General features: G+C 41.4%; 1 protein-coding gene across 2 annotated transcripts in view; it reads right to left on the reverse strand.

Moving 5' to 3' along the window:
* The window catches only part of znf536 (zinc finger protein 536), a 297,735-nt gene that overhangs the window by 126,833 nt on the left and 146,448 nt on the right, over positions 1 to 24,454 (reverse strand). For both annotated transcript variants that reach the window (XM_084722068.1, XM_084722069.1), the window contains exon 5: positions 8,822 to 11,115. In XM_084722068.1, coding sequence (XP_084578194.1) covers positions 8,822 to 11,114 — 2,293 coding nt within the window. In that variant the 5' untranslated portion in view covers position 11,115. The remainder of the gene's footprint in view (positions 1 to 8,821; positions 11,116 to 24,454) is intronic.

The raw sequence follows: 24,454 nt of genomic DNA on the forward strand, positions 1-24,454 counted from the left end.
CGGCTTCATAACCAAGCGGGGAATCCTAACGTGATCATTAAGACATAAAACAGGCTGATAAATGTTTCATAAGGACAAGGCTAGCCACTGATAGCCACCCAGGAATACTGAGGAGCAAACCGAGGCTCGCAGTCCTTCCCTCGATCAAACACACTCGTCGGAATAAAATTGGAATTTTAAAATATCTAAAAAGCCTTGGCTAATTCCCACCATGGGTAATATTTACAAATTGAGTCTGAGAGACTGGGTAGGGGAGAGCGGGAGAGAGCAAGAAAGGAAGAGAGAAATCAAATGAACTGTGCAAGAAATAAGAGAAAGAAGAACAGAGAAATAAATTGGCCTTTTATATTGTGCAAGCGTGTACAAAAATACTAAGTCTGCATTTATCCGAGACATGTCAATCAGCGCGGCACACTGACAATTAGTGCGTTTGAATAGAACTTTTATCATTTACCAGACACCAGAGTCCTGACCTACTGTACAAAAATACAGCTCGGGGAATGAATGTGCCTGTAACACAATGACTGTCTATTTAAGTTTGGTGACACATAAAAAATACAGATATGACAGGCCAGACTCCTTCAAATGAGTGGGGGGTAGAAAGCTCAGGTTTTGTAACCACTGAGTTCTCTGATTATAGAGAAAAGAAGAATGGTGCGAGAGGGGGGAAGTAGTAGAGGAACGGATGTCAATTACAAAGAAAAAGTAATTTATGCAGAGGGGAGAAACGGAAAAAAAAATGAGAGACATAATTCATTATTTTTTAATGCACATAGTTTCACACTCATATATTATGATGGCGCGCGCACTCGCAGAGGACTGGCCTGATTTCAAAGTGTTGGCTGCAGTGTGAGGTGGTGTAGGAGCAATGGAGCATACAGTAAGGCAGTAAATGTTAGATTGTTATTGTCAAAGTGAGAAAACATACGACTGACAATAGGTTAGCATTATCCCGCCTGGTTGGTCTGTTTATTCACAAAGATTTTTAATTGTTCTACTCAGTCTATCACCTGATTTACTCTTTGTAAAATGGGCAGTTGTTTTGGCTTTTTTCTTTTTATTCACAGACATAAGCAGGGACGGATTAATCTACCCAGGGGCCTTTTGGGGAAAAAATCCTGGGCCCCTAATGAGCCCAGCCACCCTCATTCCCATCAGCCATTTTGCCCCATAAACCAACTGGTAGTCCTCCTCTTTGATATTGCCCTGTGTATTGCCCTTTTAGTGTTGACATGCATTAACACAATTTTATTTTGGAATACGCAACGCACAGACATAAACTTTATTGAAATATTAAAACTAAAATTTGATTTTGTCACAAGTCCTTTCTAAAAGGCCATTCTGGTATCACGCCGAAGTGTGTAACAGACGTCCACTGTGAACTTTTCACACCCAGGCGAGGCAAAACGTGACACTCGCATGCTCTGGGGTGATACTGTGGTCAAGTGAGCAAAAATAAACCTGCAACGTCCAGTTACACTTTCAAAATAAAGCGTGCTGAGAAACATTTCAGGTGACAGTTGCAGTTTGGTCAGGCATCATGGGAAATGAACCTTGTGTGAAAGTCCTCTGTCTTGTGACCCATCCTCACTACACAACTTTTGTCACTCTTTATCCTACATTCATCTTTTGTTGCCTTTATTATAACCACCTGCTGCTTCTGTAGCTTTGTACATGTGTGCGAGGCAAAAATGCAACGTCTGGTTACACTTTCAAAATAAAGGCTGCTAAGAAACATTTCAAAGGAAAGTCACAGTTTAGTTAGGTTTAAGCACTAAAACTAAAGTTCTGTGACACTTCCTCCATGCCCTAGGTATACTTCGTCATTCTTTATTTTGGTTTTTGTCCTTTGCTCCCTTTGCACAAATTACAGCAACCTGCTGGTACTACACCTTCATACTGTACTTTTCATGGCTTCATACTGAGGTAAATACTGAAACATTATATGCTCATGGATTGTGGTAAGTGGTAAGTGTGGTAAGTATACCAGACTTGAGACCGGGCTGAAAAGGCTGCAGCCATCCTAAGGACCTTGCCATTAAACTTTATACTGTGAATCTATCAGGGTAGTTCTTCAGGGCAGTTGCCTGCTTTGCCTGCATAGCAATCCAATACTGTACACAACTACAGAGAGACAAAGTGGATTTTTAAGTGTACACACGTCTTTCTCACAATTCATTGATGGCCATGAGCTGCTAGAGAAAGATAAACTGTGTCATTGTTCTTGAAACAGGTGCAAAAGCAATTTTGACAGGATTGTCAAATATTATATATCTTCAGCTCCACCAGCTGAGACTCACTGCATTCAGAGGAAGCCTGGCTTCAGGACATTTTTTTTTTTACCAAACTAAAAGAAGTTTAATCTAAGTGGCGTGTGTGCAATCTAGCGGACAACTGACCTGGGGGCCCTACAGACCCAAGAAGAAGAAGAATGCGTGTCATCTGACTGTATTAACTTGACCGATTACTAATTTCTTAGGGAATTTGCATCACTGAGTACAATATCTAACATAAGTCCTGCTTTATAATGTTGCATCTCGGTCTTTTGTGAGCCCTTTCTGTTAAAATCCTGTTGTGGCACCTTTCTTATTGTGGCCACTAATACATTTTCACCAGATTGCAAACTGACACCCAAAGAAACTGGCGTCTGACAGTATCAGTCCTGGTTCATGTATAGTCTGCTGTGCACACTGTACTTGATGGGAACACATAAATATGTACAGAGGGTGGGAAGGCTCAACCCATCAGCTTAATCCATGCAGGGTGTACGCTTGCAATGGTATGTTTATCATATTCAGGTCCTACCTCGGCTGAAAGAACAGTGTGTATACACTCAACACACGTTCAGGAGCAGCATCCAGAATACGTGATAGACGAATAAACTGGCCTGACTCTGAATGGCACACTTTTTCTGCCCAGGAATGTGTTTATATTGAATGTAATTGTTGTTAATGTATCTTAAAACATCTGTTATTTGTCTGCCATATTAAGTATTCTGGCTTTGGCTGATGTACATACTGTATATTTTGGACTGTCATAGGTAGTAAAACAACAGCAATAAAAAACCATAAAAGGTAATCCTCTTTAAGATTGCCTGTATTGACGACTCATTTACTAAAATTAGCAGAAAATAGCTAGCTATATCGGGTTTGTCACCATGCATATTCATAGTAGTCTGGATCTTGTTCAACTCTACTTTATTCCTGTTAATGACACAGTAATTACACTGTAACAGTTTGTCCGCATGTGTAATTACGCCCCCATTGTATCACCGCAATTAGATGAATATCCACGCTTTATAACCTAAGGCGTCAAGTTGGCAAATCCAATTTCAATTTGTATGGAGCGAGCATTTTGCCTGCTTGTTTGAGCCGCGGTAAAGACCAGGGATATGCAGGCTAATCCTTGCCATGTTAAAACGCTGTTCCTCTTAAAAAAAAATGTAGACATGGGGGATTCTCCGGAGAGAGAGAAAGAGAAAGAGAGAGCCAGAGGGGAGTGTATAGAGTCTTTTACAGCCAGGAGCCAAGAGGTGGGAGTGGGGTTTAGGCATATTGGGAAGGTTGCGGAGGTACATGTAAGGAGGACTCGTGCTGCTTTAGGCCTTACATGCGTGCAGCAAAGCCTATTTTTTACACATTCAGCTACGTTTTGCCCGTACAGTGGCAGCAGAATGGGAGACGCTATCGTGCAAAATGAGGATTTTCAATGGTGGGTTATTTGCATGTAAGAGCTGGCAAAAAAGGCAATGCTTTCCAAAGCACCAGGCCCTATTGGATGTGATAAGTTGCATTCACGTCAAATCTGCCTGTTGCTGAACCTTCCCAACATGACTATAGGCGATATTTCAATTAAATGTATCTAAAATACATATTTAAAGCTACCACGAGGAGTGTTTAACTGATTAGGATACAGTCTCATTTTCTTCATGATGTCTCTACATGACCTATGTAAGTTATTAAGAAACATCAGCCAGAAGCTGAAGCTATTTCTCTGCAGTTATTCTTAATGTCTAATTCTCCATGAAATCAGATTAAACACACTTCTGTTTACATTTTCCCATGCAGCGTTTAACTGAGAAGTACATTAGCCAGTTAAAAATAAGCAGGACCAGATTTTTATGTAGATAATTTTATATTTTGTGGTTATTACAGTGGAAACACTACTACTTTTGTCCACAGGTGCCTCCAAACTCAACAGAATATGAAAGTTTCTAGTAGCAGCTTTTATACCTTTAAGTATTTCACAATTTGTATTTTGTATATTGTATACTCTGAACTACGTGAGTTCTTTGGTGTTGGGTGCAAATTTTTTTTAAAGATAAAAGTATGTAATCAAAATATGACATTGCGTGCACACATTGGATCTAAAACTGCTGACTACAGTAGCTAGAAAGCCTCCAGAACACGCTCGCGAATTCGCGACCTTCACCTCCAAAATTCCCACAGCTCATCATTTCAATGCAGGGCAAGCCCACAGGAAATGCGCTCGGCCTTGAAGCTGATGCAACGACAACGAAGTCATGTGATGCGCTACGGCTCAAACCACTTTTTTCCCACAGTCTTGCATAATGAAAGTAGGTTCTGAAAACAGTTGACAATGTTTTGTAACGTTGCACCACCTGCAGAATGACTCATTTCACAATCAGAATTTGATCTGTTCCGTCTGATAACATTGTCATCTCACAAAGAGCGACACAAATAAATAATCTTATCCCCTTCTAGGTTAGTGGACAGCTAAACTAGAAGTTAACCAGCTTGGCCCATGAAGCATGTGCAGTATGCACTGATCTAGTAACTTCTTTACAGCGAGAAGTTTTTGGATTCATGTGCCACTGAGCAGAGTTCATGGGAATAAACTGAACCTCACCTCCAATGCTGCATCCATTGCTTGTCATACATCCATGATGTAGGGGGGGTTGAGGTCAGACCCATATGATGGTTACTAAATTAATAACTTGTGATACTATTAGCTTATATAGCATGTATTTTTGTGTTTTCAAATGACAAATTATTTGTACTTTAATTAAATGCATTTTCCATACCAGTGTTTTGTATTTGTAGTTTGTGACAAGATATTTTTGGATGTATTTTGACAGTGTGCTTTCACTCAGCGCAGCTTCTTTGAGGCCCGATCATTGCAAGAAACAATGATGGTGAAGTGAAGTCAGTCCAAGGATAACCAAACAACAAAAAAAAGATGCTGATGGTGATGGGCATAAATGTAATTACCTCTTTGTTATAAAAGAATAAAGAATTTATGCTCAAGGTTAGCTGCTGAGCTATATTGTAATAAGGAAGGTCTTTAAAGGACATCTCTGACAGAGGCCTTTGTTTTTCTGCTCTTTTTCTCCCTCACTTCTCCCTCTTTCACTCACTGCTTTTAAACAAGTGCCGTCTCAAAGACAAAAGCGCAAAAGCTGACCTTCTTTCACAGTTGAGATGTTATTTTTGATTACTATAATTCAAGTTTAACTCAAAATTGCTGTGGGTAGGTGGCGGGGCAGAAGCTCACACGTACGCAGGTACACACACACACGCAAGCGCACGTACACACACTCAGAGAGAATTACAAGCCTCTTCTTTAAAAGAAAAAAAAAGATATTAAGATAAAGACAATGGTACAGTAGCCACATCCTGTTCACTACAGAAGAGAGTGATATACACACATACTGTAACCCCCCCCGACTACACACACACACACACACACACGCACAACAAACATGCATGCAGAGGAGAAGCATGACACCTTTCTCCACATGAGACTCAGACACGTTTTTTCTCACACATCAAAGTTTCTAATTTGAGAGTCCCTGAGCTCCAAATGTGAATCACATTGTGTAAGTCGTGAAGAAAGACAAGTTTCGCTACTTCTGATTAAAAAAACAGGAAGTAGCAAAACCAGCATATTTAACTGTTTGACTGTAATATGAAATCTGTTTACTTCTCACCTGATTTTTTTCTTTTTTTTTTTTTTTTCAGGAAGACTGTTCAGAGGCCTAATCATTTTTCTTCTCTACAAATCTATTTCCACCTTTGCCATGCTCTCTAGCAGTTAGCGACATTTTATTTTGGCACTCACAAAGCTCTGCAGTGACAATGTGAGGACAGCCTTTCAGACGTGACAGTGGCAGCTCGACAAAGAGCTTGAACAGTGCCAGTGTATCAAGCCTCCGACTGAGCACTCGGCTAAGGGTGAGACACACTACCTGTACACAAACCACACATACACACAATCAGTTAGACAGTTAAACAGCAGGAAGGGCAACATACAGGCCTTGTGAAAACCAGCAGGCTTTTTTTTTCTTGTGCAAAGTTGCAGATACACTCTTTTAATTTATTTTTATATTTTTGTCTTTAATCATACCCTCCTTCTCCGCAGATGGCGCCTGGGGGGTGAGATTTAACCACTCAACTAAATCTAATGCATTTCTTTGTGCTTTGTTAGCATTTGGTGGTAAATACTATTGGTTTTATTTGTCAATTATTATTTTAATTTGCTTTTCTGCTCCTTTTTTTTCCTTGTATACCAAACACTGGCTGTTAATACAGTACTTCTGAAATTGTTGAAACGCCACGAGCTGAACCCATCAGATTCAAAGTGCTCGAGTCAAAAGAGAGACAGACAGAGACGGAGAGAGATGCAGAGACACACAGGGAGAGGGAGAGGGAGAGATGGAGGGAGAGAAACTTCCAGCATTAAAATTCAGAAGATAATTACATCGGCTACACCCCCACCCTGTTGAGAAAGTGTTATGTTTAATAGTCTCTATAAAGAAAATAGGTTTTTATCTCACTCTCATTTTCATTAATTCCTAATTGGGGTGGGGGGTTGTCTGTTATTATTTCTTAGATTAAAATAAACATAGCCTGTCCCATGTTCAAACCCATCACACTACACGGGCATGATAAGGACTTCATGCCTCTGTGAATAAATAAACAATTTCGTCTCCACTGGTGGAATTAAGTTGCTTACAGCCTTAAGCTAAGCCACTCTGATTTATATTTCTATTTATTTATATATTTTTTCAAAAGACTTAAAAGCACATCCTCGCTTTTGTAAATGAAGTTCGCCATTTTTTTTGACCTGCTTTATATGTATATCTTTAATTAGTGTCTTGTTTAGCTTAAACCGACTGATTATCGCATAGTCGTGACCTAATTACAGCATGCGCTTCTTAACGCCAGCACAGTGCCCTGAGGAGCAAGTGAAAGTTACCTTTAAAAACTTGTGTAATCATTAGCAACGAGCCTCCCTTAATCCCACTAAACATACACTTATCTAGCCCCGGCCGGCCTGTGTTTGCTGGGTAAGGGTGGGGAAGGGGGGGGGTACGGCTGTCTCGAACGTGTTTATTAAAGACATTTATTAATCGCTGTGGTTAAAGCGAGTTTGTCCCCGCGCTCCCTGTCTTTACTCATGCTCCGCAGGGATCTCAGGCTGCTAACCTGCAAACGTGGATGCAATAGTGAAGGTCTCTTCCTGGAGTCTTCTGTTTGGCTTAATGTGAACAGTAGCAACAACACAGCAGTGTCAGGGGACAAGTGTTACTATGTCCTGCATAAGAACTCGGAAGTGAGAGAGCATATACCTTTATATACCTGAGTATATATGCAGGCTTGGAGAGTAATAGATTACATGTGAAGAGATGGTATTTTCTGGATGAAAAAAGGTAACTGTATTCTATTATAGTTAAAGATAAAAAAAAGAGGTAATCAGATTACAGATATATTAAGTAAAAACTGGGATTATTAGCAGGATTACAATTTTAAAATAAATAACGCTATAGTGCCACGCACAGTGCACACACAGTCGCCAATTCATTATCATGGCCTCTTGTGAAAAAATGCTTCACTGGGTGGAAATTTTGCAATCAATAAATAAATAAATTGCACACAACAAAGGAAGGAACAGCTGGACAAACCAAGAAACCTCATCTATGATAATTGAGATATTAAGTTATTTTGCATCTATTTTGATCATCGATTAAACACGCACTTCTTTAAGAAAAAAAAAAAATCTCTAATTCCACTCCTTAAATGTGAATATTTTCTGGTTTCTGTTTAAGTAAACTGAATATCTTTGAGTTGTGGACAAAACAAGACATTTGGGGACATCATCTTCTGCTTTAATCAACATTTTTCACCATTTTGGACCAAACAACTAATCGATTCATTGAGAAAATTGTCGTAATCAATTATGAAAATAAAGAAAGAAGAAAGAAATAATGCTACAATTTCACCGTATTTTATACTGAGGTGACCAAAAGTAGCAGAAAGAAATCAAGTTAAATTATTTTAATATTGCGATACTTGGATTAAGTTACTGACTACATTTTCTAACAGGTAATTAGTAACTGTATTGGAATACATTTTTAAAGAAACCCTCCCATCCCTGTGTATATGATTTATACAGTACAGTGTGTACACTCCAATTCAATAAACCTCTGTCTGTGTGTGTATGCACTCTGTATGTGTGGGTGTTTGTGTGTGTAAAGTAATCTATAAAAGCAAACCACTCTGTGAGGGTGTGCGAGGGTGTGTGAGTGTTTGAACAAAGTCCTTTCAGTTATGTGAGGAATGTGTGGCTCTGATTCTTCACTGGATATTTGGGCTATTTTCCATTCCCTTTTAAAGACATGGATTGACACCTTGATATATACACACATCCTTGTACTAATGTGGAAACTATGTAGGTAGAATCGTAGGACAGTAGCACTAAATTAAGTGTATGTTGATGGGATAATATTTTGATCCCTTTATCTACAGACTGACCAAAGAATACAAGTGGTTGTCATTCATTCTCAGATTTGTTTTCTTACCTGAAGATGGTGAGGAGGGATGTGGGCTGTCATCCTGGACGCTTCCTGTCTGGGAGTGTCCTCCTCCAGCGCCGCTCTCTTCCGTCACGTTGGATGAACCTGGAGTGGTGGAGCGGCTGATGGACTGGGACTCCGGGTCGCTGGCTGATCCGCGGCGTTCGTCCAAGCCTTGTTGCTGGAATGCTTCCTCGAGGCCTCTCCTGTCTTTGCCGTGGATGCGGGAGTGGACAACCATCTGATGGTAGGTTCTGAAGACCCGGCCACAGTCAGGGCACTCTGAAGGCTTCTCCTTCATGCTGGAGAGGCTGGAGAGGCTGTAATCGATGTTTGGGTTTCCCAAGCCGGCCAGGGCTCCTGGAGCCTCTGTGCTACCGTGGTGAGACATTAAGTCACGGTGACTGTCAAAGCCTCTTCCATCCTCCTTCATGGACATCATGGCTCCGCTGGCAGCCTTGGATCCCTGCAAGGCCTCCGAGAGTTGCTTCTGCTTGGAGCTATCATTGGAAGCAATCAAGGAGTAGTCTTGCTTATCCTTTGAGAAAGAAGCCAAGGCTCCAGCACCACCCATCTCATCTTCTTGCCCTGGGGGTAAATGGTGCTGGTGCTGCTGCTGCTCCTTCGGCATGAAAGCCCTATCCATGGCCATGCCACGAGCCATGATCTGCCAGGCTTGGTAGCTGTTGAGGGAGTCCATCTCAGCCACTTTTGCAGCTGCCTGGAGGCGCTCCATGCAGCTCGACTTGAGTGGTGGCACGAGGTTGAGACAACCCAGGAGTGAGCGCTTCTCATTTTCACCCAGCCCGTGGCCCATCCCTCCTGCCATTGGCCCCAGCAGCTTCCCCAGCATTTCCTTTTCCTTCATGGCTATCCCTGCTTTAGCCAACATTTGGTGCTGCTCACTCAGGCCTTGTTTGTCTGGTGAAAGGAAGCCTCCCTGAAGACAGGAGATGTAGCGGGAATAAAGGTTGGCATGAGCTTCCTGAGCCAGATTACTCATGCTGTTCACGGCGGCCATGTCCTGCTCACTGGGCTGCGGCGGCTTGCTCTTGATGGCCAGCTTGTTGAGATGCACCTTCATATGGTTCTTGAGGAACCAGGGTTCCTTGAAGCGACGGCCGCAGATTTGGCAGCAGTGTTCAAAGGAGTCCTTGTGCTTGCGCATGTGGCCCTTGAGGAACCAAGCTTGGCTGAACACCTGGCCACACACGTCACAGCGGAATTCGGTGGCCATCTGCATACCGCCGCCACCAGGACCTTGGCCCTGTGTGGTCTCAGCTGTGATGTGGGCCTTCTCCACGTGGCTTATCAGCTCCTCTTCATGGGAGGCAGCAAACTCACACAGGGTACACTTGTAGGGCTTGTGGAGTATGCGGATGTGGCGGTCCAGCTCCTCGCGCTTCTTGAACTTGCCTTTGCAGAAGGTGCAGCGGAAGCCTGTAGTTGGGTTCAGGGACTGTTCGTCCTGGGCGCCAGCCGGCTTGGGTGAAGAAGAAGGCTGGGAAATTGTGTCTGGAGTGGCAAGGCCAGAGGGTGGGAGGATGCCACAGGCAGATCCTAGTTGTGGCTGATGGGTATTAGTACTGCTATTGATGCTCAGGTGAGGTGTTTGAGTTGGCTGGAGACTTCCACTCCCCCTCATCTGCTTATCCCTCAGGATGGCCCTCTCCTCCAGCTCATGCAGCAGCCTATTCTCCTCTCTAACACGGCCACGGCCCTTGCCAAGATTGCCCAGCTTGTGGGTGCGGAGGTGGATCTTCAAGTTGCCTTTTTGAGCTGCTCGGTGGTCACAGTAGGGGCACTTGAAGGGCTTCTCGCCTGTGTGCGTGCGCATGTGCAGTGACAGGATGCTGTTAAAACGGAAGCGCTTGCCACACAATGGACAGGGGTACTTCCTATTCTTGCGGGCGTCATCTTCAATATCATTCATCTGGGACATGATGCCCAAGTTCTGGCCATTAAGAAACTGCTGCAGGTCAACACGCCCGTTCAACCCACTCAGCGCCCCTGCGTCAATGTCTCGGTTGAGCTGATTGGCTAGCAGGGCCATCTGACTGCTGATGGGTTGACTGGCCAGGGCTGCGTGGTGGGTCTTCTCGTCCAAAGGCGTGGCTGCTTTCTCTTCAGGGATCTGTTGTGGGCGGTGTAGGTCAGGAAAGGCGTGTCCTAACTGGGCAGTAAGCTGATGAAGCTTTTGACTGATGGGGTAGCGGCCATTTAACACTGCACTGCTCAGATGGGCATCAGCGTCAGGCACCGCTGACGACACACCAAGACACAAACTAGAGTCCTCCATCCTGTAAAACCAGACAGAAAGAATGATATTAAAAATATTAGAACTCATAATTTAACAGAAAAACATTTGGAAATTTAAGAAAACAATGTGTTTAAACGAGACTATTCCATTGTGGGTGCTAGTATGCTCATCGTATTTGCTTTCCAGATTGCAAATAGAATAGTATCAAGCCACATGTTCAAGTCTAATGTGTTGCTTCATTTAGGGAAACAACACCTGTGCTGTGTCACCCAGTACAGGGAAATAAAATGTATTGTCTTTGATGCAGAGCACTGCATGAATTGTCAGCACCAAGGGCCCGGAGAAATGCTGTGACTCCTTAGAACTTTTTCAAAATGTAACACCATTTTGGATGGAATAATTACTCTGTAAACACAGTGAGCAGTGTATAATTAAGCTACTTGTGCCCATCCTATCAGAATTCCACCAATTACACGCCTTAATGAAACGGAGCAACGGCATTGTCGGGGAGCCACCGCAATACTACAATTATGATATTAACAATAGCACTTAAAACCAAGGGGTTATTCCAGTAAACACAACACTCTTATCTTGTTGCCACGACACTTGTCTTGGCGCAAAATTCCATTAAAGAGCTGCACTACATTTGATGTGAATCACTTTGCTCTCCCTCCGCTTCTGTCTATTCCCCCAGTCCTCTCTCTGCCTGTCTTCTCCTCTCTACCTAACTCTTTTACAGTTTCTAGGACGGAGAAAACAACAGTTGGCCGTGTTGAAAGGGTTCCCAATGCAGCCAAAGATGCATTGGCTGATGAAAAAAAAAAAATAGATAACACATAAGCACAGCCTCAAGTCTGTGAGGAATAAGCAGGTAGCAGTGACTTTGTTGCATTTGTTCTACCTGTGGTATGACACAGAATAATGTTGTAGTCCTGGCTTGCTATAATGCTACTGCTATATCACGATTTTCCGAGCACGTAGCACTGCCAGCGAAAGTATTCATATGTGTAAAAACACTGAATAAATCACGGAAAAATAGAATAACATTGGTTTTAATGCTGATCCATCTGCTCTCCAGATGGAGAGGTATAAACATCTATCTGCACACTTCCTCTGGCTGCTGGCAGGGGTCAAACCCTCAGAAACAATAACCACAGTTCTGCTTTGGTCAACAAAATATTGTATAATATCTCATTAAGCTGATTAGTATGCTGCCTGGTAACAGTGGCGGCCACTGTGTTATAACGCATGATTTTAATCATCAAAAAACCCTTTCATGGCGAGGCGGCATAAAGCACTGGCATTAGGTGAGTTCACTTTTAAGAGAAAGTGGGATCATTTTAGACGGCTTATGGACCCAATCTGGCAGCGACAGGGCACACCCTTATTAAATATGTGCACACATGTTCAGTATACATTTTACAAGCATGAAGGGCAACTAAGGCTGTGAGACACTCTGTCTTTCTCTTTCCGTCTCTCCACCTACAGTGTGTTTCTAAAGCTTGGAGGACTCCAGATCATTTGTTTTCTCATTCATTTGAATTTTTTTCACCCATCAGTAGGAGGTTAGTAGACATAAGGGGTGCCTGTTCTTTTAGCCGCTGCCCCCTCCAACACACTGTCGATGGTGGATTCTTATCTTGTGGACATGAATTAGACACTGTGACCAGTCTCCACTTGTGTTTAAAGGAATGTGACACTTGTGGGCTGCCCTTTGAATTCTCCTTATTTCTCCCCACAAGTATCTTAAGCAATTCGGATGAATTCATCAAGAACATAATGAGCATGCTATGCTCCGTTTTGCAGGCTTATATGCTTCTGTCAAAGCCTACTTAAATTTATGACAGATCTTATGATCATGTTGTCATGTGACTTGAATAATTCTGCACCCACGTAAGAAATAAAGCATCTTGGACGCCTAATAATAAAAGTTTATACTTGAAAGAAATATATATATATACGTACAGTACACGTGTACATTTATTGTGAGAATAATATTGGGAGAGAATTGCTGGGAAAGATAAAACTTTGTTGGACTGCTTTAAATGGCTTAGGTTTTAAATTGTATTTATGTGACACCCCAGCTTCCATCACCAGGCGTGCTTATATCGGAGAAGACCTTATTTGAATGGGCCCTTTTTACAGAGGCGGCTGCCTTTTGGAATAGAAATCTGTGATTTAAACTAGGCTGATGAGCTGTTGCTCATTTGGGGAGATAGCAGCTTGCCCTTTTCTTCAATTTGATTTCTGCCTTTATCTTTAACATATAACAAAGGCAGATAGACAATGGAATAATGTGAAATGAACTGACGAATCCAGTTTGTGTTTTTTATAAACGTATCCTGGCTGACGAGCGTATGCAAATGAGGCACATTAATATGCTCGCCTTGCTCCCGAGTCATTTTATATTTTTTCCCCTGATTAAAAAGGACATTTCTTATGTGACATCCCCCCTCTGCTCATATCAACACACACATGCGAGGGAATTTGAGGGTGGTGTACAAGTAGGAACGCATACACACACACACACACACACACACACATACACACACACACACACACACACACACACACACACACACACACACACACACACACACAGACACACACACAGACACACACACACACAGGCAAAGACATGCACTCAAACACAACCCTTCTGACTACAGACAACAATTCAATATGCGCATGCCCTCTAAAAGACACGGCGAGTTTTGTTGCAACTCACCCAAATGGCTGCCCACAGAAATCACATCAGCACCTCTTTCTGTTTTGACACTATCCTGACTGTTACTGTTTCCTGCAAAATCTCCATCAAGTGTACAGAGGAAAACAACTCTATGCAATATTAATGCAACAGTATTCTGCTTTTAGAAGATCAAGGCTCAGGTTTGTCATTCTTACCGGCTGCATTAAGGGAAGACTTGGTGCCACTTTGTCCCTATTATGTCTCAGTGTCTCTGCCATGGCTGTGTAGCCTGCGTCGCCTCCGATATGAACAACACATCCACCCTGTAGCTTCTGGTACAGTATCTATGTGCCGTTATTCTAACCTGTATAACCTTATCATTTCCTGGCATATGCAGCAATGCTGCCTCATTAAAACTATTGGCTCTTCTGATACCTCTAAAACCACAAAGACTTCCTTTAGCATTTTCTCACGACGGTTCACTTGTTGTCTTTATAGTTTGTGGTTTAATATTCAGCAAAGCACCACGTGCACCCGTAAACACACCAAATCCTCCGCACACTCGTGCACACGCGCACACACACAAACTGATTTCACTCAGTTTCTCGAAATGCATTTTTCTCCTCTGCTCTTTTTTCTCTTCAAGCCTCAGCTTAATTATAAGTGGTATCTGTAACACAATGGAAGTGTATTTCAGTCAGCATTTGAATGTGCTCAGTTCATTTCTGTCTTATCAATAGTACTATGCATCATAAATGCTAAAGGGATTTATATGTGTTTCTCTCTAATTGTAATCATATAAATTATTGAAGTATATGAAAGGCGGTGTCAATATTAGAAATGGCTACCTATTATAAATTCATATTAACATAAACAATTTAAAACTTCTTGAATGTACTGTCAGGCCTGAATTTTGTCATAAAACTTTTCCTCTGACATTTAAGACAAGATGGGGAAAAAGTAAAGGATCGAAAAGCCATTAGTTGAACTTTACTTTGTTATTTTGACATGTATCGACACAAAAACCCATCGACTAATCACAAAGCAATACCTCATTAAGTCCTAATGAACAAATTCATTGCATTAAACAAATCAATCATTATTCACAATGTGCTGAATTCCATCATATTTGCACCAAATCATTAATGAGACGAGGGGAGGAGGGGATGTTGAAGGGACAATGTGGGTATTTACCATATGTTGCATGTACTGGGAGCTGAATGCTAAATATTTTGTGATTACACAAGCAGCCGGGACGTTCAGACCCATTCAAAAGCTGCGAGTGTGTTTTCAAAGTACAAACAGAGCTTCCTCGTCGTTTCAAAGATCAATTACCTCTGGTAAAAGTTGGTTTAGTTGGAGTTAGCGCTTTGGTAGGTAGAACAGACCCTGATATGAGTTTCTTCCTGGCTTGTGTTTTGTCTCTATTGCAGGTGGTCTTTGCAAGGCGTCTAATTAATCCAATAAAAAATCTGCCTTGTTTTCTTTCCTCTCCCTCTCTCCCGCTCTTTGACTTCACTGCATTATTACTTTCTGTAATGAGGCGAAAACACTCTGAACTGCACATGGAAGACAGTCACACAACCCCTGCCAGATTCAATCCTAACTCCATCCCCATGCCTAGAGCCTCTTGATCAAAACTCATAACCGCGCTATCAAAAAGACGTGAGGCTTCAGAGATAGATTGTTCGATCTTAAACGGGGAGAAAAAAATTGACTTGGGCACATGGCCAAGAATTTTAAATGTGGATGATGTTTTTTTTTTTATAATAAATGCAAACACATTCACATTTATTTTAGATGGATTTTTTTTAAATGTATATGGTGGCCTGGTAGTTCAGTAGGTAGAAGGTATGTCTATGATTTGAGGCTGTGAGTCCTCCTGCGGCCCTTTGCTTCATGTCATCTCTCCCTTTCCTGTCCTCACTTTAGCTGTCCAAGCCCAAAAAGTGACTACAAGAGCTCCTTTGCCTGGTCAAAAACACTAACCAGACACCAACCACAGTCTTATACTGTGTTTTTACATCAAAATTAGCTCACATATGTAGGTTCCTTCAATTTTTTCTGATGTGTGCTGAAAAGGTGAGACTCAACTCACATCTGTGCAGCACAGCAGTCAGAAAAAAGTTTTGTTTTTTAAAAGTCTGTGTGTGTTCAGCTCAGTACTTTTGGAGCTTCTAACTGAATCTCAGTGGTTTGAACTTTAGTTTCTCTCCTGCGTCGCTGTTTGTAATTTCAGTAATCTGCTTTATTTTACCGTTTCATGTTTGCTTCAAGCTGATAGGAATCGTGGCAAAAACCTAACATTTCCTGATTTTGCTGCTTTATAATAAAAGCTTTTTGATAAGAAAAAATATTGTGTAGCTTTTATAAAAGATAAAATGTTTATCCATCATTTAGATGCTTGATAAAGACTGTCAAACAGACCTGCTGGGCTGACATACCAAATCAAACTGAGTCAAGCCAAGCAGCGTAAGGAGCAAGAGAGTCGCCTGATGGCTTGTTGCTTCCGTCGAAAAGCAGCAAAAATTAGCGTGACCATTAGGGCTGTATAACTTATTGCAAAATATGGCCAACTGCAATATCCAAGCCACAGAGCCAGAACCAAATCGCAAAAGAAAACTGTGTGAGAAAACAGCATTATAATGAGGTACTGTAGTGCTGCAGAGATGTTCTGGCCTAAAAATCTTGTTCTCAGGATGTAAGAAAAGTACATTCCCCAACAAATATCACATCATTTTTTAATAGTTTTGTTTCAGTAAATATGAAAATTTTGTAATGTAAAAATGATTGTTTGCACTAATCACGTCACCTATCACAATTGCAATTTCTGTCAAAATAATCACCATATGACTTTTTAACCTAATCATGCAGCCCTGGTGTCCCCCCCAGGTACCATGTTTCCATCACTGCCTATCAGAGCTGGGGTTGATAAATACCCGTGACTACTGCAGAGTCATTTGACCTGCAAATGAATGTTGATTGCACCCTTTCCCACTGAAGACAGAAGCCAGATGTTAGTGGGTGTTAGTGGGTTTTTCTGTCCAGCGTAAAAGGGGCTTTACAGACCAACCATTCTAAAAAAAACAACACAGGAGAGACAATAAAAAGCAGCCAAAACTGTAAAACTTATGAACAGCATTGGATTAACATGTAACGCCCTGCTCTGCTTTAACACAGGGAAAATAACAGCAAGGATTTGATGAGAGCACGGACTCAATAGATCAGTGAGAAATATGAATGAACAGGAGCCTCTGCCTCTCCCTCTTTCTCTCGCACAATATGTCATTGAGGGCTGTTTAAGAGGTCCTGTCAACAGGTAGTTCAACTTTCAGCTCATCCCCGCTGATCAGTGGGAGCCCTCCTGACAGAGAGAAAAGAAAGACACCGGGAGGGAGCGGGAGAGAGAGAAAGAAAAATGTTGTGGGTCTTTTTATCTGTCCGTCGCTCTGACAGCCTTGCAGGGGATGCCATGGGAGGAAGATCAATGCAGGACAAGCGGATTCCCACAGTTCATTGTTCCGGGCCAGCCAAATCATCTTCCCAAGACGGCTGGGAGCTCAAAGCTTCCCTTTATGATAACCATCCCTGGTATTATTCCCACTATGATGATGGTGACCTGCAGATGTCTCTGTCTGTGTGTGTGTATGTGTGTGTGTGTGAGCTTGTACATCTGTGAGCACCTCTCCCCTCCTGAGTGCGCTACAATAGTGGTCACAGCGGCGCGGACAGACCCCTGCAGCAGCGAATAAAGCACGGCGATGAGCGTCGGATTAATAGCGGCAAACATTTGTTAAGCAGCCTCTTGTTTAGTGAAGCACAGTGACAGGAGCGAACGGCGAAAAATAAATAAAAATTATAGTAATTGACACGATAATGATAGTGAACGTGCCTCGTCTTATACTTATGCTTTAATACTGCAACTACTGCAGCGTATTCTGTTTCTGAGTGTTGTTGTGTGCCACTGAACGTGCAGCGACATTAGATATTAAACAGATACTTATCAGTTTGCTGATACTTTTATTTTGGGAAACATTGATTATCAGCCTTTTTAAGCAAATACATTAACATTAAAACATGAAGTGATCTATATAGATACTAGACAGGAAACAAATTTAGACATGTTCCCACTTACAAAAAATCACATTTATTACAAAGAGCATCTCCATTAAAAGAAGAAGACCACGAGATGCCATTAAAAGTTACTGAAAATGTTAATCAGTGGTCCTTGAGTTAAAAGTTACTGCTTTTGTTTATTTTGTTTGTTGTAGTTACTTCCATCTTGCTTACACAATAAGGCTATATTGCAAAAAGTTGAGGACTGACTTTCATGGAAACCAACTGATAACTGGAGTAAGAATTTAATACACATACGTGACTCTGAATGACTACATTAGGCAGGGGCGTATCTAGACTTTTTGAACTGAGGTGGCCCACGTGGGGCGCTGACTTATGAAGTTACGGCGTGACGTACATGTGAACACCCACATACACATACGCATATCACAGACTACTTTGATGACTACCATTACATTATCTTACAGTTTAAAAATATTATTTAAAAAATAAAAGGTCCTACCAATCACAGCACAACAGAGTGGCACCATACTATGGCTGCCATGATATCAGATTATCATGATAATAATTATGTAAGTGTGATATCTATAAAAAATTTAGGCAATCAGTCAAATTCATCTTTAACTTTGTTTATTGTGCATTTTCTGTTTTATTTAAATAACATTATTATTTCACATTTCACATCATGATTTTCATCAATGCCCATTTGTCCTGATGCTCCCACTCCATACAATAACATATTATGCTTCCATACTTTATTCTTCAGGTTCTCACAAAGATTTTTTCCACAAGCTGTAAGACTCTTAAATTCATCCTCACCATTCCACCATGATTGTTTTTTTTGTCTTTTTATTTGTTCACCCATTTGCTTTACAGAAATTTTTGTGAATGGTTGTTTTTTTTTATCTCATTATATAATTCTGCATTGTCAAATGATAAATAATTTAAATTAACTTGTAAAAAAAAAAAAAAGTTAAAGTAGGCTACATATGATGTAAAACAAAAAAAAAATGCACATTTAAAAAATACTAATCTAACAGTTTGTTCGAACTAAGGTCCCGCCTCTCACTGGGCAGAATAGCCAATCATATCATAGAATAATGAGGTGGCACTTGTGGTGGCTAGGCAGATATCAGGGGTGGGCAGTTCCACCCCAGGCACAGACTAGACACAGCCCTGTCATTAGGCTGTGGAATCCATTATTTTAGCCTATTACATGTAAATCATACAAAAACCACCGGCATGATCCTTTACATGCTCTAACATGGGCAAAAATCATGAACTGCCATCATCCATTGTTTCCTCCTGACAGCTTCTTTTTGGGCCCAGATTTCAACTTTTATTGCTTCTCTTTTTTTGCTCTCTCTCTCTTTCTGTATTTCTTTGTGCTTTTATGCTGGTTCTATACAAATCCATTTGTGGTTTGATTTCTACTAAGTCTGATTTGATCTAATTTGCACTTTGAAAAACCTCAGAGCAATAGTGTGGCCTTTCAGATCAACTTCCTCCTCCACTCCGTTTGAAAAAGTGGCTCTGACGTTCTGTGATGTACCTGTGTGCTCTGGGTCTGGTGACTAAACTCTTCTTCCCATCAAATCAGTCAGAAAACCGGGGCACAATGCTGTGTGTATGAGTGTGTGTGTGTGTGTGTGAGTGTTAGACAACAAACATGGCAGTGTCGAGCGCTCACGCATGGTTAGACTGCGGGAAGAAAGAGGCCAGAGAGACAATGACCACAGTGTATCTGTCATAGCTTACATCACTGGTCACCCTCTGCGCTGCATGTCAATGCTGAACACACACACTCACACAGTCTTACACACACACACACACACACACACACACAGAAATGTGTAGGTCACATTATGGGCCAGTGCTGCCTTTATGCCTCTTGCAGGGCGACTGCAGTGATGACATGCAAGCACTGGCTGACTCATGGGGGGGGGGGCATGATACCCCTATATTTGAAAAAAACAATGCAAAGTTATGGGAGTTATGGGCACTTTTAGTGGACAAAACATGAAAAGTGCCCCCTAATGTGTCTTTTTAGCTGCCAAAATGTGACAACGTACCCTCTGAGATGCCCTTTTAATGGAAAAAACAAGAGAAAGTGCCCTCTATGATGCTCTTTTAATGGGCAAAATGTGACAAAGTGCCCTCTGAGGTGCCCTTTTTGAGGGTACAACATGAGAAAGTGCCCTCTAAGACAGTCATTCCCAAATACTGGGTCGTGACCCACAGGTGGGTCATGGGAAATTTTATTTGGGTCGCAACATAAATAAAAGACTGGATGGATGGAAATTCTGCAAATTTTAACATTTTAAAATGTGTCTTTTGTGCCAATTTGTCTCATCTCTACTTTAAAATTAGGCTAAAATGTCCTATATTGTTTTCCTGATGAGAGGAAATAAAAACAATGGGACTAAATACATTTATTTCTCATTTACAGAGTATCCGGCGTGTATATGTTTCAATAACGTGTGTCAAAATAATACAAGGTGATGCAAAAATGGTGGTAAAAATGATCAGGAACTCACAGCTTAACTGAACTGATTTGTGATGTTTTGTCATTTTTAAAAAGTGGGTCCCGAGAGGAAAAGTTTGGGAAACACTGCTTTAAGGTGAGAAAGTGCCAGCGTGGCAAAGTGCCCTCTGAGGTGTGCTTTTAGTGGGCAAAACACAACAAGGTGCCCTTCTCATGGACAAAAGTGCCCTCTAAGGATAGAACACAATGCAGTACAATATAGGTTGTCCTACACACACGAAAATGATTTGGCCTCTACGTGCCCTTTAAATAGTTAAATAGTTCCCTGTGTGTTTTTATTATAGAGTTGTAGTAGTTGTTGTACAGTAAAACAACCTTAATCTATACCAGGATTTGGAGCTTTTTCACCAAAAACGGATCACGACTTTCTCCGCGCAGGTGCCCCACTGCGTACAGCTGGTGCCCTTCTCTTTTTTTTTTCCCTGCCCCTGCCCCCCAGACAGCCCAAGTCCGCCACTCCACGCGAGCCTCGAGTCTGAGCCTAAAACAAAGTCGAGTCGAGCCTCACTCTGTTTCTCAGGTGGTGGCAGCGAGACGGAGACAAACAGAGAGAAAGAGAAAGTAGTTGAATGTCAATACGGCCTAAATAACAGAATATCAGAAATAATTGCTGTTTTCTTCCGCTCATGCTGGGCGCATTCTGGTAGAGTTTTGCATAATGACTACAGTCGCGGGGGGGGCGGCGGTGGAGGTAATGGCGGTGGGTGTGTGGCAGCGGTGGAGGTGGTGGTAAAGGGAGGGGTTGTTGTGACAGGTGCTGAAATCAAACTAGGGAGGCAAGGGAGACAAAGGTTCAATTTACTAAGAGGAGACTTTAATTGTTACACAGCTAATTAAGAGAAGAAGGATCTTTTTTTGACTCGACTGTTTAGTGCGAGCTGTGTGTGCATACATTGGGAGGTAAATTGTGCCTTCGAGCCAAGTGAGCCTATAGTATCACGGCTCCTGTTTGTGTGCGAGTGTGTGTGTTTGGAGAACGGACGGGGTGCTACCTCCACATACAACATATCTTTTCACAGCTCCTCTGCTGTTGGGAGTTTGGGACTTTCTCCTTCTTTTTTCAACTAAAACAAAAGTCTATGGCTAATTAGCAGCACTCATTACAGGAAGCGAGTCAGGTAATTATTTTACATCATGCTGCCGATAATTGAATGATTCTTCAATGTCTGAATGTCTGTTTGAAAGTATCTCTTTTTCTTCGGCTCCCCCCCTCCCCCCGCCTCTCCTCCACCACCGGCACACACCCCCCCCCCTCCACCCCTTTACTCCTTCTTTCTCTTTGTCTTTGAGGGAGATAAGAGAGAGGCTGGATACAGGTACCGCTGCCATATGCTCTTGAATGAAAAAGCTCTTCTGTCGAAGCAAATGGGATTTTTAAATATTGAAACTGCCGCATGTCTTTTTAATATGACCGTGTTAAATCTCTCTTTATTCCATCACTTTGATAAACTCCCCCCTTTCTATCTCTCTCCTCTCCCACTTTTCTGCCTCTCTCCTTCTTCTTCTTCTTCTTTTTTTTTGTTAATCTGAAGAGTTTGAAGGGAACTTTAGCTCTCTGAGAAGTAGTTAAACTTATTATGCAACCATGCTGTGTCTTTTTTTTTTTCTTTAAGCAGCACACTTCCTGTTTAAGAAAGCAAACTAATCTTATCAAAGCCATCAGCTCAGACTTGAGTGGAAATGCTTTGCGATTCTCTGCATATGTTACAATATCTCTTTTTAACTGCTATTGTTCTCACGCGCTTTTGGCGTGACTGCGGAAAGAAAAAAAACATCACCATGCTGCCTTCTTTCCCTCCTTTCGCCTCAAAGTCAGATATGTACAGAGAGCTAATGTGGCACTTAATATAAAACGAAAGAAAGAGACAGAGAGTGAGAGCATTATCTACTTTAAGGCCAGGGTGTATTTATTACAGACTAATTGTAGCAGAGGAAGTGCTTTGGAGGGGTGTGCTCTCGGGAGAGAGGGCGGAGGGCCTCAGGGACATAAGAGAGCATGTTTATCTATCAGGCTTTATCAGAAAAACACTGCGGCGACTGCTCTTAAGATCAGAGATGGGGTTTGGGAGGGAGCGGAGGAGGATGAAAAGGTTTACGGGAGGAAATAAAAGAAATGAAAGATGGATAAGGAGAAAAAGAGTGAGAGAGGAAGAGACATGGCAGCGAGGCAGCTTTGGCATCGATGCCAACGCCTCAGTGAAAAGCAGCCGTGATTAAAGCAGGAAGGAGAAGTTGGGTGAAACCTCAGAGGAGCGCTTTTTTTTTTCCTCCGCAGGCTTCTCTGTGAACCGGACTACAAAACACACTGTTATACACACACACACACACACACACACACACACACACACACACACACACACACACACACATGTTCAGAGTATTGTCGATTGCAAAACTCACAGCTCCTGCTCTCGCAATAGCAAAAATGTACATGGTGGATGCACACAATGCATACAAGGACAGCAAATTACAGCTAAATCCAGGTGTCTCTGTGTGTGAGTGTGTGTGCGTGAATATTTTGCCCACACAACACTTGAAAGAAAAGTCCTTTAAAGGAGTAACTCCCAAACAGGGATGCTTGTACCCCAGGGGGTACTTCTGCAGTTGCCAGGAGGGGATACATGAAAAATCTCAACTAATTTCAAAAATAGAAATAAACACCTGAGCTAGCAGGTGTAGTCTAAACAGAGAAGTCTAAAAAGTTAAGTCTGTCGACACTGGGATACACTCTAAAACATACAGGAATTAGTTGGAATCAACTTTTCTGTTCTCGTTATGTTCAAGTGAATATATAAGTTTCAGTATTCTCAAGTTAAAACAATTTAAAGTTTCTAGTTTTTATTTTCACATCACTTCGGAACTTCTAAACATGAGTTGCCCTGAGTTGAAGCCCTTTGAGTCAAATAAAAGTATTTTTGTGAGTTGATTCAATTTATTAAATTAAGTTTATAAACATGGCAGTGTCAAGTATATTAGCAGACTTTCCTGCATGCACTTGTTTGAGAGTTAAAACTCTCTTTAGACACCTCTGCCTTAAAGAAAACATAAAGCTTGTTGCATGTCTTGAATACATGTTAAATAAATCATTGGTTGTTCCCTACCCCTGTACATTTAGTTGATTTAACTTAATACCTTCAGCTTATTGAACTTGAATATTTTCTCAGGTTCACTCAACTGGTTTTACATTTTCAAAACTCAAAAGAAGACTTTGAACCAATTGTCCAACTCATGTTGAGTTAACTTGCATTTTTAATGCAGCAGGGGAACTTTAATTTTTTTTTAATTTAACCAACTTAGAATGATTTACAGTGTACTTTTTCAGTACCATGTCTCTAAAAGGATACGATCTCTGTTAATTAATACCGACAGTACTGAAGCTATAAAAAAAAAGAACAGATTTTCAACCCAAGGCTTCACAGATGAAACAATGGGACATAAAATCAATTGATCCTCAACCTGTGGCTGTTAAAAAGGGTGGAGAAAATCATCCAATTTTGTGTGCTGAGGACTTTTTTCTTCTTTTTGCTTTGGTATCGGAAGGTAACTGGAAGCGTCTTTTTTTTTAAATACTAGTATTGAAGTTTAAAATTCTGACAGCCTGTTGTGACAACATTGCTAAAAGTAAATGTAACATTGCTGAAAAGCATTTACTTTTCAGCTCAGAAAGTTGGCTAAAAGTCATTGATAAATGGTTAAAGTAAAAGCTAAAAGTCATGTTTAAAGTTTAATAGTTACCATTACCATTTGTGCTGTATATAATTAATAAGTTTAGCTTAAATAAAATCCACTTTAAAGGGCGTCGATGGAGGGATACTTGAGTTGGTCTGTCGGGGTTAGGGGGTTCGTTAAACAAAAAAGTTTAAAAAACAGTTTGACGCAAGGACAGTAAAGAGACTGATGAGGATTAAGATTTAGAATTAAGATTGGAGTTAGTTTGAGTTCGTTTTATGCAAAATAAATCTAGTCAATAGACAATAAAGTTGCTCAAAAGTATTATAGTAGCACCAGTGTCTGGTGTGTATGTCCATATCAGTCTCTGAAGGTATGCTCTGGCTATGTCCCAGGATT

The sequence above is a fragment of the Lutjanus erythropterus genome, chromosome 1 (genome assembly GCF_056507025.1).
Source record: "Lutjanus erythropterus isolate fLutEry1 chromosome 1, fLutEry1.hap2, whole genome shotgun sequence".
In the NCBI taxonomy this organism is placed as follows: Eukaryota; Metazoa; Chordata; class Actinopteri; order Lutjaniformes; family Lutjanidae; genus Lutjanus; species Lutjanus erythropterus.